Raw genomic sequence first — 12,978 nt, forward strand, 5'->3', positions numbered from 1 at the left:
AACAATTTTTTTTTAAAACAAGCAGTTTCTGCATTCTATTGTTGACTGTTCCAATGAAGCAGGCTTTATATTGTCTACTTTTGGGCATTAATTTTAGTGCCTATTTTAGAAACTTTTCTCCAGAGCCCTGAGTCAGAAGCTCGAGCCTCTTGCTTTCTGCTGATTTTTGAAGTTAATAAGAAGTTCCTTCCCTCCCTCATTAGATGTACTTGGCTTGGGCAGCTAATAGCTTGGTGGAACTTCTCTCTTCTGTAAAATGAGAGAACTTCTACAAAAACCTGCTGCAGTTCATTTAGCAGGGCTTGAAGGTGCACAGCACTGCACAGCATTCCTTTGAGAGACAAAAGTGTAGGATGCTTGGAGTGAAATTCACTACAGTCCTATGTACAGTTTGTACATTATTTATGTCCCATTCAAGCCACATTTGAAAGATTTAACTGTTATGTAATCCATCTGCTACAAGGCAACTACATTCTGAGATAATCAGTGGATCCAACTATTTGAATCTGGTGGTGGACTGGAAATCCATAGCTTTGGACTTTTTAATTCTGAAATAATGTTCCTCTCAATTTGAGCTTCTGCTTATAGAGTGTCCTCAGGGATCATTCAGTCTCTATGATGAGAACACCTAAGGATATTTGAAGCGTTTGGTAGCAAATCCAAATCCCAACAGCAGAAGAGACACATCTCATTTGTACTTTCCTATCATTTGTTCTAGTTCGTGTGTGTCGAAAGCATTGTGACAGCTGTTGTAGATATGTACCCAAAGGTTTTCCGAAGGGGCTACAGAAGAGAACTGTTGATTCTTGGCCTTTCCATTGTGTCATACTTCATTGGCCTAATAATGTTAACTGAGGTAAGATGTGCTTTGTCGTACTACCGCAGAAAAAAGGAAATGGGTTTCTGTTTATAATCATAATGGATAAAATGCAAGAATATTTGCCATAGACAAATATCAATGTGAGGAATATGACTACAAAACACTTGAGAGACTGTTCTCAATTTCTGTGTAACATTTGAAATGTGAAATGTATCCTCAGATTTTCAGCTGAGCTTAGGAAATATTTTAATCCAAGTTACATAGCCAAGGAAATTACATCTGCTTTGCACCAGCCAGCCAGACATACTGATCATGGTTTCTCCTTACTTATTCTGGGCAGACCAGTCTGGAAACAGCTACATTGTGGATGAATAGATCAATAAAGAAGATGAAGTAAAGTGAAAATAGAAAACTAAAATGTCTTCGATTTTTATATCACCAGGCCAGGTCAATTAATACAGCCAATTTCTGATCAGGGTGTCAGTCCATCCCATCAGTTCGTGATACAACACATCTGGCACTACTGTGTTTGGTACCCAGGTTGGGGAGGGACTCGGGTCCTTTGGTACTTGGTAGGAGGTTAGTCTTGGTGCTCAGTGCTTGCTTTACAGAGTGAGTTGTGTCAAGAGTCTTCCTCTCCTTCACTTTACCCTCCCAAGACAGGAAGGAGAGAGCCATAGTCCACACTCTTCTGCTTGCTGGGCCGTTAGAGCCTCCCTGCCCCAGGGAGCGAGGCAAATAAAAAAGTTTCATGGTTGAGGAGCCCAGAAGCCCAACCATATCCTGGGCTGCATTGGAAGCAGCGTGGCCAGCAGGGCAAGGGAGTGGATTGTGCCCCTCTGCTCTGCTCTGGTGAGACCCCATCTGGAGCCCTCAGCACAGGACAGACATGGATCTGCTGGAGTGGGGCCAGAGGAGGCTACAAAAATGCCCAGAGGGCTGGAACAGCTCTGCTGAGAGGACAGGCTGAGAGAGCTGGGGTTGTTCAGCCTGGAGAAGAGAAGGCTCTGGGGAGACCTTATTGCAGCTGCCAGGACTGGAAGGGGGCTTAGAAGAAAGATGGGGACAGACTTTTTAGCAGGACCTGTCGCGATAGGACAAGGGGTGATGGTTTTAAACTAAAAAAAGAGTAGATTTAGACTAGGTGTAAGAAAGACATTTTTGACAATGAGGGTGGTGAAGCACTGTCCCAGGTTGCCCAAAGAGGTAGTAGATCGCTGGAAACATTCCAGTTCATGTTGGACGGGGCTCTGAGCAACCTGATCTAGTTGAAGATGTCCCTGCTCACTGCAGGGGCTTGGACTAGATGGCCTGTAAAGGTCCCTTCCAACCCAAACTCTTCTATGGTTCTATGAGGAGCTGTAGCATTAAATGTCTGAGGAATGTCTGATGAAGCCCGCCTGTATTAACCGTGAAGGGCCACAATGTGTCTCTGTTGTGCAGCAATCGCCGGTAGGGTTTCCCAGTGAAGCAGCCTCCCAGGGCTTCATGAACTCATCTGGGGTCACTTAAATTCCCTCTACGGAAATCCACAGTCCTTAGACTATGTGCTTTTCAAATTGCTTTCTTACTGAAAATGAGCAGATTTCATCACAAAAAAAGGTGTTAGGCAATTGTAAGCATATTAGTTTGTTGTCCTCACTATGCAAGTTTTTACAACAAATGGAATAAATCAACAAATCAGAATATATTAGCTTCAGATACGCTTTCAGGGAAAGAATAACTCAAGATGTGGACGAAAGTGGAGACTAGAACAAAATGAAACTTTCATTATTTTTTTTAGTAACATTTTCTGCCAGACTAATCAGATCTCTTTCTCTGATAAGACATTTGCATATCCAGTTGAGCAGAAGTTTTATATACTTCAGTGAAGGAACTGAAAATTCACCACAAGAAAAATTATTAATTTTACTCAAAATAGGAGGACTGGTGCAAGTAGCTGGACAAAGAGGAGATAATGAATGTTGGTGTTAAAAGAGACAGTGGCTGAAATGAGATTCTTAATGAAGTTACACAGACAGCTCTTGGTAGCAATTTTATCTAGTATCTGTAGTTGACTTGCTATGGAAACAAGTCACATGCAGTTATTGGTTACATGCAACTGTCTGTCTGGTGATTTATTCCTTCTTCATTTTAAATTTTGAACCTATTGGCAGATTGCAGTCAATTTAACAGAAGTTTCCAAGATAAGTCCTTTTCCTGAAAGTTCAATAATGTTCATGAAAGTTGGCAGCCAGATAGAGAAGTCCTAGAAGTGTCCTTATTGTTCAAAAGAACAAAGCATGACTTAGTCTTTATTAAAAACCAGAGAATTCACAAAAAAGCCATAGCCTAATGAGTGCATGAAGTATAGGGGCTCACAGTCATCTATAAGATTAAGTCCAAATCAGGCTTCATTAACTCTGATGTTCCTGGGTCACAGAAGAAGGCATAATGATAGGGAAGGACTGGATGACTGGAGTGTTAAGGATGGGGTAGACTACAGTAGCACAAGGTATAAGGTTGTCCATATAGCAGTACACATTTCTATTAGGCATTGAAAATGACTGGGAAAGAGAAGTATCTGGATGGGAAACTAAGCACTACAGATATGCTGTAGACATAAACCAATGTTTCTTAGATGTGTCAGGAAGGTATTTCCAATTAAGAGATGGGAATAGTCCCATGACTGGACAAGATGGTAACAGTCTCACTGAAACACTATGTATGACTCTGGATACTCTATTCAGACTGGAACAGCATGAGGAGCAAGAGCAGTGGGGATGATCCTAGGAGTACAGAGCTGATTTTACCAGAAACCAGCAAAATTATGATAATATTAGCAAGGGTGTATGATCACTTTCTTTAAGTACATCATAGATATAACAGTGAGTATAAACATGAACTATTTCAGCAAAAAGAATGGCGCGCTCACCCTCATCCCCAATCCAGGGTATATAAGCTGTCCATGAATAATTAAGCTGAAAATTAAGAAAGGATTTCTATCCATCAGAACAGCAAGGTTCTACAGGTTTTTCCAAGAAAATAGTTCTGGCTTAAAACTGCAATTCAGATTGTCAGTTAGTTTGTGAAAGGTATTAGACGACGTAGTTCCCCGTGAAGAGCAGAGGAATTGACACTGGTTAGTAAAGAATTCCTTCCAGATGTGTGTCCCTACAAGTTGAGCATTAGGGCAGAGCAACCTCATAGGGACTAGTTTGCCTGTAATAATTGTTACCCTTAGTAAGATCAATTGTCTTTGCTATGTAAAATGTGGACGTTTTGGAATAATTCCTTGCAAAGTGCAAGTGTTAAGCAGAGCACTGAGAGGTACGTTATAGAGATGTACAGGCTAAAACAAATAAAATCATGAAAAGTGAAGAGGAAGCAAGTTCTCAACAATGCCAGGAATATTCTTGCAGGAGTTTTGCAGAACTGTGTTCCCTGTATTGTATTGTCTTGGTTGATCTCCAGGCTTCCAATTTGCCCAGATATTTGCTGAACCTTACAGTGAGCTCTTTGCAGTAAAGATATTCACTTGTGAGATTTTGGGAAGTCAGCTGGCAGAGCTGATTAAAAGCAGTGTAGCTAGTAATCAAAAGAGCATCTGCATTAGGAGAAAAAAAAAATCTCATTCAATTAAAAAAAAATTACTTCAACGTTTGCATTCTGGTCTGGGAAGGCAGATATTCCACGGTGCTTTTACTGTCACTTTTTGCTCAACAGAAACCTTAAAGGACAGAGAAGCACTTTTTTCTCAGTATCGCTAGAGACACATAAGTTATTACTGAGAGATGTGACTTATTTACATCATCAAGTAAGCAATCTATGTAGCTGTGATCCAGTGCAGAAACTCTGGTAGAGAAGGCTCCATTCCATGGTACTTCAGTAAGGCATCAAAGCATTGTGCATGAGTGAGACTTCCAAGGGTAATTATATATCCCAACTCTGCCCTTATCCTTTCTTGCATTTCTGAATACACATACCTGGATTCTATTCAGGCTTTGGGTTAATCATAAAAGATACTTTACCTTATAGGAAAACTTTCTGATTCAGATATGTGGTCATTTCCTAACTATAGATGTCAATGCCGTTTTATATGCAGTAACTTGAGAACATTCTTACATTCCGTAAGATTTAGACAGGCTTTCAAGTTTACAGAGTCCTTTTGGCTTACCTTCAGATAGTTAATGCAGAGAAAGAAAAGGGGGAAATCCTAGGTATTGTTTTTGATTTAGTTTTCTTTATGTTTTTAGGGTTCTCCTCTATTTGCAGGAAATTGTCTGAGCTGTAATGGATCGTATGTACTACCCAAATAGCATTACATTTCAACTGAAGAAATTCTCTCAAGCCCCTATTTCCTTCACATAGCTTTCTGCAAAGAGGGAAGTCTTAGGATTCCTTTCTATTGAGATGATCTTTTGTGAATCTCCTCCTCATTATTATTTCAATATTGAACCCATATGTGATAAAAGATTAAGTATCTTGCATAGAAAGTACTGTAACATTATGCATATAATTTTAATAGTCAGGTTATCTATAATGTTATTAATTGGACTTCACAGGTTTTCTTCTCATCTTGCCTTGAGGCAAAGGTTCTAGAAAGCCAGCCAGTTCTCTGAACAGTTCTGACTGTTGTAAGCAAGAGAAAAAATACAGGGAAAGAAGAATTATGTCTTTGATAGATGTGACAATTGATATAACAGAGTCATAGTCACACAGTAAGTAAGTGAGGATGCCTTCGTTAAGCACATTTACCTTTTTCATACTGGTTGGTATTGTGGCACCACTGAATGCAGAAGATTACAGATCATTGCTAGCATAGCGTGGATTGTGTAGGGATGCCGTGCTAACTGAGGACACTGCTTGGTTGCTCTCCTTCCTGGAAGTGCAGAGGTTGCTATTTCAAAGCCATTTGGAGACCAATTTTTAACTTGTTAGGAAAACATTTTTTAAAAGCTTGCTTGGAGTCAGGGTGATTCTTACTTCACTTTTTTTTTTTTTTGGTCAAATAATAATGACTCATTAAGTAATGTGGCTTAAAGGCTGTGAGCTACATTCAAACTTTGTAGGTCAGTTTACTCATTTTACAGTCCCTATCCCATTGGAGACTGGTTCTAGTAGCTACAGATTTTTCCTTCTTTCCCCACATTTTGACTAATTCTTTTACACGGTAGCACAGATACAAAACCAAGGCTATATGTCTTCATCTGTAGTGATCAGGGTCAAAAGAACCTGTAGTTATCTACAGCTTGATGTGATAACAAATGAAGTTGAAAAGAAGCACAGAGGTGGGAGAGCGTCTTGGAAACAAGACAAATGTAGTTCTCTCCACTCCAGGATTTACTACCTTAAAGCAGATGCACAGTATTCAACTGGCATAGGGAATAATGTTAAATGCTATGGAAGAAAAAAATCTTCCACAATAACAAATCACTGAGAAAGGAATATTCTTTGTTCAAGAAGGAACCAACTTTAGTAGGAAGACTGCCAGGGAACCAACAGATTGACTGTGTAATTAAAGCCATATTTGCTATGAAATATTCCTACTGGTGTCAACACAATATTTTTTTTAATTTTTCTGGTTTTGTCTTTCAGGGTGGGATGTACGTCTTTCAGTTATTTGACTCTTACGCAGCTAGTGGCATGTGCCTTCTTTTTGTTGCCATATTTGAATGTGTCTGCATAGGTTGGGTTTATGGTGAGTTGCTGAAAATTGTCTGTGCCAGGGCGTGTTCCCTTCCACTTCTGACACAGGGAAGTTGGAGTTCATGCCTCATTGACACAAAAGGGACTGAGTAGTGTCCCAAGCTCTGCTGTTTCTGTCTGTCAGGAAAGTCAAGAGAAAACCACCACAGTGCTGGGCATGTTCATGGTTACACCCTTAAGCATTTTTTGCTCACCAAAGACTGATAATTTTTCTTTGTAAAGCAACGTATGAACTTCAGATCATGCATGTCCTCAGCTATCTAGGGATTCACACATGAGCTTGCAGCATATATATACTCTTTAACTGGGCTTGCTCAAACTGTTACTGACCAGAAGCCATTTGTTTGACAGCTCGCCCACTCCTACTCTCTGTGAATTCATGCTGGTCAGACACAGATGTAGGCAGCAATCTCTGCCTCAGGTATGGAGCAGATGACGGAGAGATGTGTGTGTCAGGGAAAGCAATAGCAGCTTCAGTCTTTGCAGCCCTGTCAGAACCTATGTTTTTCTCTTTACTGTGTTAAATACTGACCTATACAACCTCTTACATGTACATTCTACATCTGCTTTTCATTTGTTTTTTTGGGGCAGGCAGCAATCGCTTTTACGATAACATTGAAGATATGATTGGGTACAAACCACTGCCATTGATTAAGTGGTGCTGGATGGTCTTAACTCCAGGTATTTGCGCAGTAAGTACAGAATATCCAAATAACTTGTTTTAGATATAAAGAGGGCTTTCTGTGCATATTTTTAGGATTTTGCTGCCACTAATAGTTCACAATACTTCAGAAAAACACCTATTGATTTGTAGCATATGTTTTAATTAAAAAACACTCTGTAGGATCTGTAAAAATTGTTAAATAGTCTGTGAATTGTGAGAAACCGTAGTATATACAATGATAGGGAAAAAGTAAACTCAGGGCCCTAAATGACCACTTGCCATTACAACGGAGGCTTTTTTTCACTGCGCTGCTAGTATACTGTGTGTCTACCCAGCATAACTCAAGCTGCTCCAGACTTGTGCTGGTTTCATTGCTGCTCCAGCCTCCTTCCCTCTCTTTGGGTGAGGAGACATTTTTCAAAGAACACAGGACATTTTTTCTTCTAGTAAAAGTAGTAGAGGAGGCCAAGAGCACATCTCATATGCCTGAAGAAGGGGAAGAAATTTGCCTTACCAGAAGCTAGCAGTACTGGTGCCAACTCTGGCAATCTGCTGGGACAAAAACAGGGACAAAATTACAAAAGGAGCATGACCAGACTGCCCCTAAATTTGATCCACAAGTGCTTGACGATTAGATACTAAAATCTTCCAGTTCTCTAATACGTAAGTGATAGCGACTGTAGAACCGCAGATGCTGGGGCACCTGGAGATCCAGGTTCCCTTGAGCTCTGCCAGTTCATTTGCAAACTTGGGAAAATTTCGGACTAATTTTCACCAGCTCTGAAATGAATTTAATACCATTTGCTCATGTACACTCTTTTCACCACTTTGAAGAAAACTACATAGTAACTTTTCTATATTTCATAAATTTAAATGGTCCAAACTGCTTGATTAGACACCTGTCAAATTTAGACAGTTATATTTGAGCTATTGGGAGGATGAAAGAGTTGGCCTGCAGAACTACAGATACAGACAGTGGATTAAGGCAACTTTGAAAATTTTGGCTTTCTTTTTTTATCATGACAGGTTGGAAAGAACGCAGCTTGTGTTACTTAATCACAGCTGGTTCATGGTAGCAAAACTTAATCTTTCCTACCCAGGTACTGTTTGCCATCAAAGTGCAGATTTTATTGTCACCGAGAGATAAATAGGATTTAAACTTGAAAGGTTGTTCATTTCTGTGGAAAGTACTGAGGCACGTTATTTAAGCTGTACGTAAAAGAAGATAATGCTGGTTGTTTTTTTTTTCTCTGTCTGAAAAGCTTACCTCTACTTTCCATCTTTAGGGAGACTGGCCTTGCCTGAACAGGCGATCATTTTCCTGTTACATAGGCAGTGTTTTTTCAAATACTGCTAATATGTTTCTCTGCTTATTTCAGGGAATCTTCATCTTTTTCCTGGTGAAATACAAGCCTTTGAAATACAACAATGTGTATATATACCCTGACTGGGGCTATGGCATAGGGTGGATGATGGCGCTCTCTTCCATGATCTGTATCCCTTTGTGGATCTGCATTAAGCTGTGGAAGACAGAAGGCACTTTCATAGAGGTAAGATATATTTTCAGATTAATGATACTGAAAAAAGAAGTGGGAAGGGAGTGTGAATCCTCACCTGCATGAGACTAAGCACAGTTTAATCAAAAAAGCAATGCCACGTACCCGTTCCAGTGGCAGCTGGGGCTAGGCCTCCCAGTCACTGGTGGAAAGAGGCATCTGAATTTTCTCTATTTTCTTAGAATCACAGAATCATTTAGGTTGGAAAAAACCTTTGATTATCAAGTCCAACTGTAAATCTAACACTGCCAAGTCCACCACTAAACCATGTCCCTAAGCGCCACGTCTACATGTCTTTTAATACCTCTAGGTATGGTGACTCCACCACTTACCTGGGCAAAACTTCTGAATTTCTTTTTTTTTTTCTCCTTCACCGACTTCAGCCTGTGGTAAACTAACCAATACTATAGCTTTAAGGTGCTCTGTTCCAACTCAATTTGAATCTTAAAATGTCTTGTAACATCAGCTAAATCCCTCAAGAAGGTTTGTACCAGACATTCATTCAGGTCAGCTGCCTTCTTTCCATGGTTTTGGTAACTAATGTTTGTACTGCCAGGGTTTTCCTCCAGGAGTTGGGTAGCAAACACTCACATATGTCTTCTGGACACTTTTCCTGATTACAGTTCTCTAAGTGAGACATAGAGGCAAAAAGAAATACTCAGTGCAATTTACTAACATTTGGTATCAGGTTATCTCAGGTCTAGGCAAAGGTTAAGGTTATTAAATATAAGACATTTTATCCAAAGAAAGACAGTGAAGATGGCTATAATGGAAGAAACAAGAATATAAATCTTATTTGGTCATTTGGGTTTTCTCATATTGCAAAAAAGCTTGGTTCTGTCACCTGGAGTACCTTAGATACTATTCAGTAAATGTAGGTGTCCCAGTATTGCCTGGGATATATCTCAATATATATATGGAGGGGACTTTATTCAGTCCCTTTCATGCTTTATTTATATATATGGAGGGGACTTTATTCAGTCCCTTTCAGTCTTTCTGATGTTCTCTAGGATAATGCCAATGTGAAGAACAAGACAGTAGGAATTTCTATGTCTGAGGTACCTGAGGCTCATTAACTTGTCTAACACTTTTGAAAGACCTCTCAGCGTATACCCACGCTTTCAGAATTATCCTCTATTCAGAACCAAAGGGTCTGACATCTGAATATATCTGAGTATATCTCAATGTAATAGTTACTGCTTTCTTGAACGGAGAAGCTAATGTGCAACTTCTTGTGCTGGCTGGTGGCAGTCCATATTGAAATGACTCCATTAAGCTGATTAAATATGGCCTGGAGATTACCTAGGAATTCTTTACTGTGCGTATATAAAACAAAAAGTGAATTGTCCATAATATAGTTTTCTTAGCATGGCAAAAGAGGAAGTTTTGCACAAATCTTAACATTAAATGTTTCCTTAATGCATCAACCTTACCCTGTCTCTGCAAGTAAATAGACTTTTTTTATAGAATTTTGTTTTGCATTGCCTTGTAATCTGAAGCAGTGCAGACAGGTCATTATCTTTTCCGTACAGGAACAATAAGAGGGGATTTTAATTACAGATGGGAGATTATCAGGAAGCCAACTTCCTGCAACATCTCTGCTCTCCAAGCTGTGAGCAGCAACGTTGCTACTGATGTTATTGCTGTAAGAGAGAAAGTTCTCAGCTGAACACTTACATTTTTCTTTTGTTCTTTATTGTAGCTTAATACACTTTGGCAGTCTCTTGTTTGTTTATTTTTTCAGCATATATCCTTTGACCATACCGTGAGAAACAAAATGTACCCATATAACAGGCCTTACCCCGAGGATTATGTGGAATTTCTTCACAGAAGGGAATGTTACTCTAAATCAGCACAGAAATTCACTTTGACTTTGTCTTTGCCTTCATTCTCTAGCCTTTGGTCTGCTGTGATTTGTAAAGAACTGCGTGGCATGCAGTTTTATGGGTGTACAGGGAAATAAGCAGCAGACATGCAAGAGAAGAGGCTGTTATAGTCAACATGTTTAAGAAATGTGTGTCTGTGGCCAAGAACAATATAATGATTTCCATTTTCTCAAATTTTCTAGAAATTCAGGAAGTTGATTACACCTAGCTCAGATCTGAAAATGAGAGGGAAACTTGGAGGAGGAGCCTACATTGCAGCAATAAATGACTGCGACGCCAAACTGAAAGGAGATGGCACCATTTCAACCATTACAGAAAAGGAGACACATTTCTGAAAGAACTATCTTTTTTGTTTTATTTTTTTTTATAAATAAATAAATAAATTCACTTAATTATAGAGGCTGGCTTGTTTTGCACAAAATTTTATTAACCAGTTAATTTTAAAGTGAAAATTGTATACTTGTTTAAAAGTGTTTTTTTAAAGTACTATATAAGTAATGATTATGTAAAAGAAAAAGAAATAGTATTATATGTTATGTTAGTGATGCCTTCTTGTAATATGGTGATTTCAGTAAATGTTTTTTTAGAAGTTAGAGGGACCTGTATAATGTGCTGTAAAACTTTTCTACTTTGAGTTCTGGCAGGTGTAATGTTGTATCGATACACGCATTCTAACCTGTAAGCATTTCAGACCATTTCAGCTTCTAATGTATGTATATAAAGGGGACCAGAATGTCCTTTTGTTTATATCGGAAGAAACTGTGAGGGGATGGGGGCATGACTTATAACTGCTGTTGCATGTCACTGTCTGAATGTGGGCTGTATCCAAAGCCCACTGAAATCAGAGGGAGTTTTTCCAGCTGGGGCCGGCGGCTTTTGCACCAGGCTGTGTGCGATTCAGCCTTTCCCTCAGCCAGGGCAGCTGCAGGACGGAGTTTGCACCTAACAGAGCTCTTCTTTCGGGGCAAGTTTTATGAAGCCGCCAGGAAGCACCACCTCAGCTGCTCTTACCGCCTTCCCTCCACCCTCCTTTTGCTTCAACAGGTCTAAAAATGTGGTGGAATGGGCCCACTTCTGAGTCGCTGTTTTTCTGGAGGTTGGAGAGAGAATATTTCTTAAGCGCTATTAATTTTGCAGCTCTTGTAAGTTAATGGTCTCTAAGATGATGTGTACTGCTTCAGGACACCGCTAAAGCTTTTTCATTTTCTTCAGTGTCTGGGCAGCCAGCACTCCATTTTGGCTGACACTTCCCATCCCCTGAAGTGAAAGGTGTTTGTCTATGCTTGTACAAGAGGAGATCAAGGTTACTTTCTATATGTGGAGATGTTCTGAGGAAAAAAAGAGCAGGTTTAGAGCTCTGCATGCCTTGGCCTCTCTGTCTTGTCTCTTTATCTGTTTTCCAGTCTGTCTGTCTGTCTCTACATCTATTCATTCCCCTCCAAAGAAATCAGGATCCTGTAATGACAATGTGTAGCACTATATAGCTCTTCTCATCTTCAAGGTACTTTCTCGGTACTCTCAGATTAGGCCCTGATTGCTCTACCCTGAATGCTATGGAGGCTAGAGTAACTGGTCCTTCATCTCTACAAGAGTTCCAGGAGGTAATTTATATATGGTGCAGGTGAAGGAATTAAGACAGGGTTGTTGTGACTTCTCTGTTTTGCAAAGGGAGCTGTACTGGGTTTGTGAGATCAAGCCTTTGTATTCTATCAGTTGTATGAACCGACTCCCTCTGATTTAAAGGAGATTTCGCATGTGAATCCAACTGATGGATGGTTGTTCCCATGAGGTAGGCAAATGCTACTCCTATTATCAAAATCCCTAGACTATCTCTTTTTGGGTTTGTTTGTTTTTTTTCTTCTGCCAGTATTCCAAACCCTATTATTTGTTGTGGACAATTTATTTTGTCCTGTTTTTATTTAATGGTTGTATGAGAAACCTGTGGAGGAATACTGTACTACACTGCACAGTATTTGACGGGAGAGACAAGCAACAGCCTAAGACAGCTCAGAAGAAATATGGTAAAATCTGCGGTCTTCTCTGCAATTCAAAATCACCAAAGCTCAGATACCAGCATCTGGAGTTATTAGAAACAGAAGTGGCTGCTGGCCTTCTACAGAGGAAAAATTTCACTAGAAGTCACTAACTATATCTCAGTAGTACGTAAAACTGTACATGTAGCCAGTATGTCTTTGAGATTTTACGGTTACCTCTTAAAAAAGCATTTTCATAGAATCACTTTGTCTCAAGTCACATCATTAAATCTAATAGATCTACTTAATTTTACTTGACCTTATTTGTATTTTTCATGTGGTAAGGTGGAAGTCTGGGAGAGAACTTCTCTGCCACAATTCTACTTCAGAT

General features: G+C 39.6%; 1 protein-coding gene across 1 annotated transcript in view; it reads left to right on the forward strand.

The window, feature by feature from the left end:
• Window positions 1-11,209, forward strand: part of SLC6A11 (solute carrier family 6 member 11) — a 108,589-nt gene extending 97,380 nt beyond the window's left edge. The window contains exons 10-14 of the mRNA XM_082004553.1: window positions 719-856; window positions 6,398-6,500; window positions 7,100-7,200; window positions 8,552-8,722; window positions 10,797-11,209. Coding sequence (XP_081860679.1) covers window positions 719-856; window positions 6,398-6,500; window positions 7,100-7,200; window positions 8,552-8,722; window positions 10,797-10,949 — 666 coding nt within the window. The 3' untranslated portion in view covers window positions 10,950-11,209. The remainder of the gene's footprint in view (window positions 1-718; window positions 857-6,397; window positions 6,501-7,099; window positions 7,201-8,551; window positions 8,723-10,796) is intronic.
• Window positions 11,210-12,978: the final 1,769 nt, after the last annotated feature.

This window comes from Phaethon aethereus (assembly GCF_964289735.1).
Source record: "Phaethon aethereus genome assembly, chromosome: 11".
NCBI lineage: Eukaryota > Metazoa > Chordata > Aves > Phaethontiformes > Phaethontidae > Phaethon > Phaethon aethereus.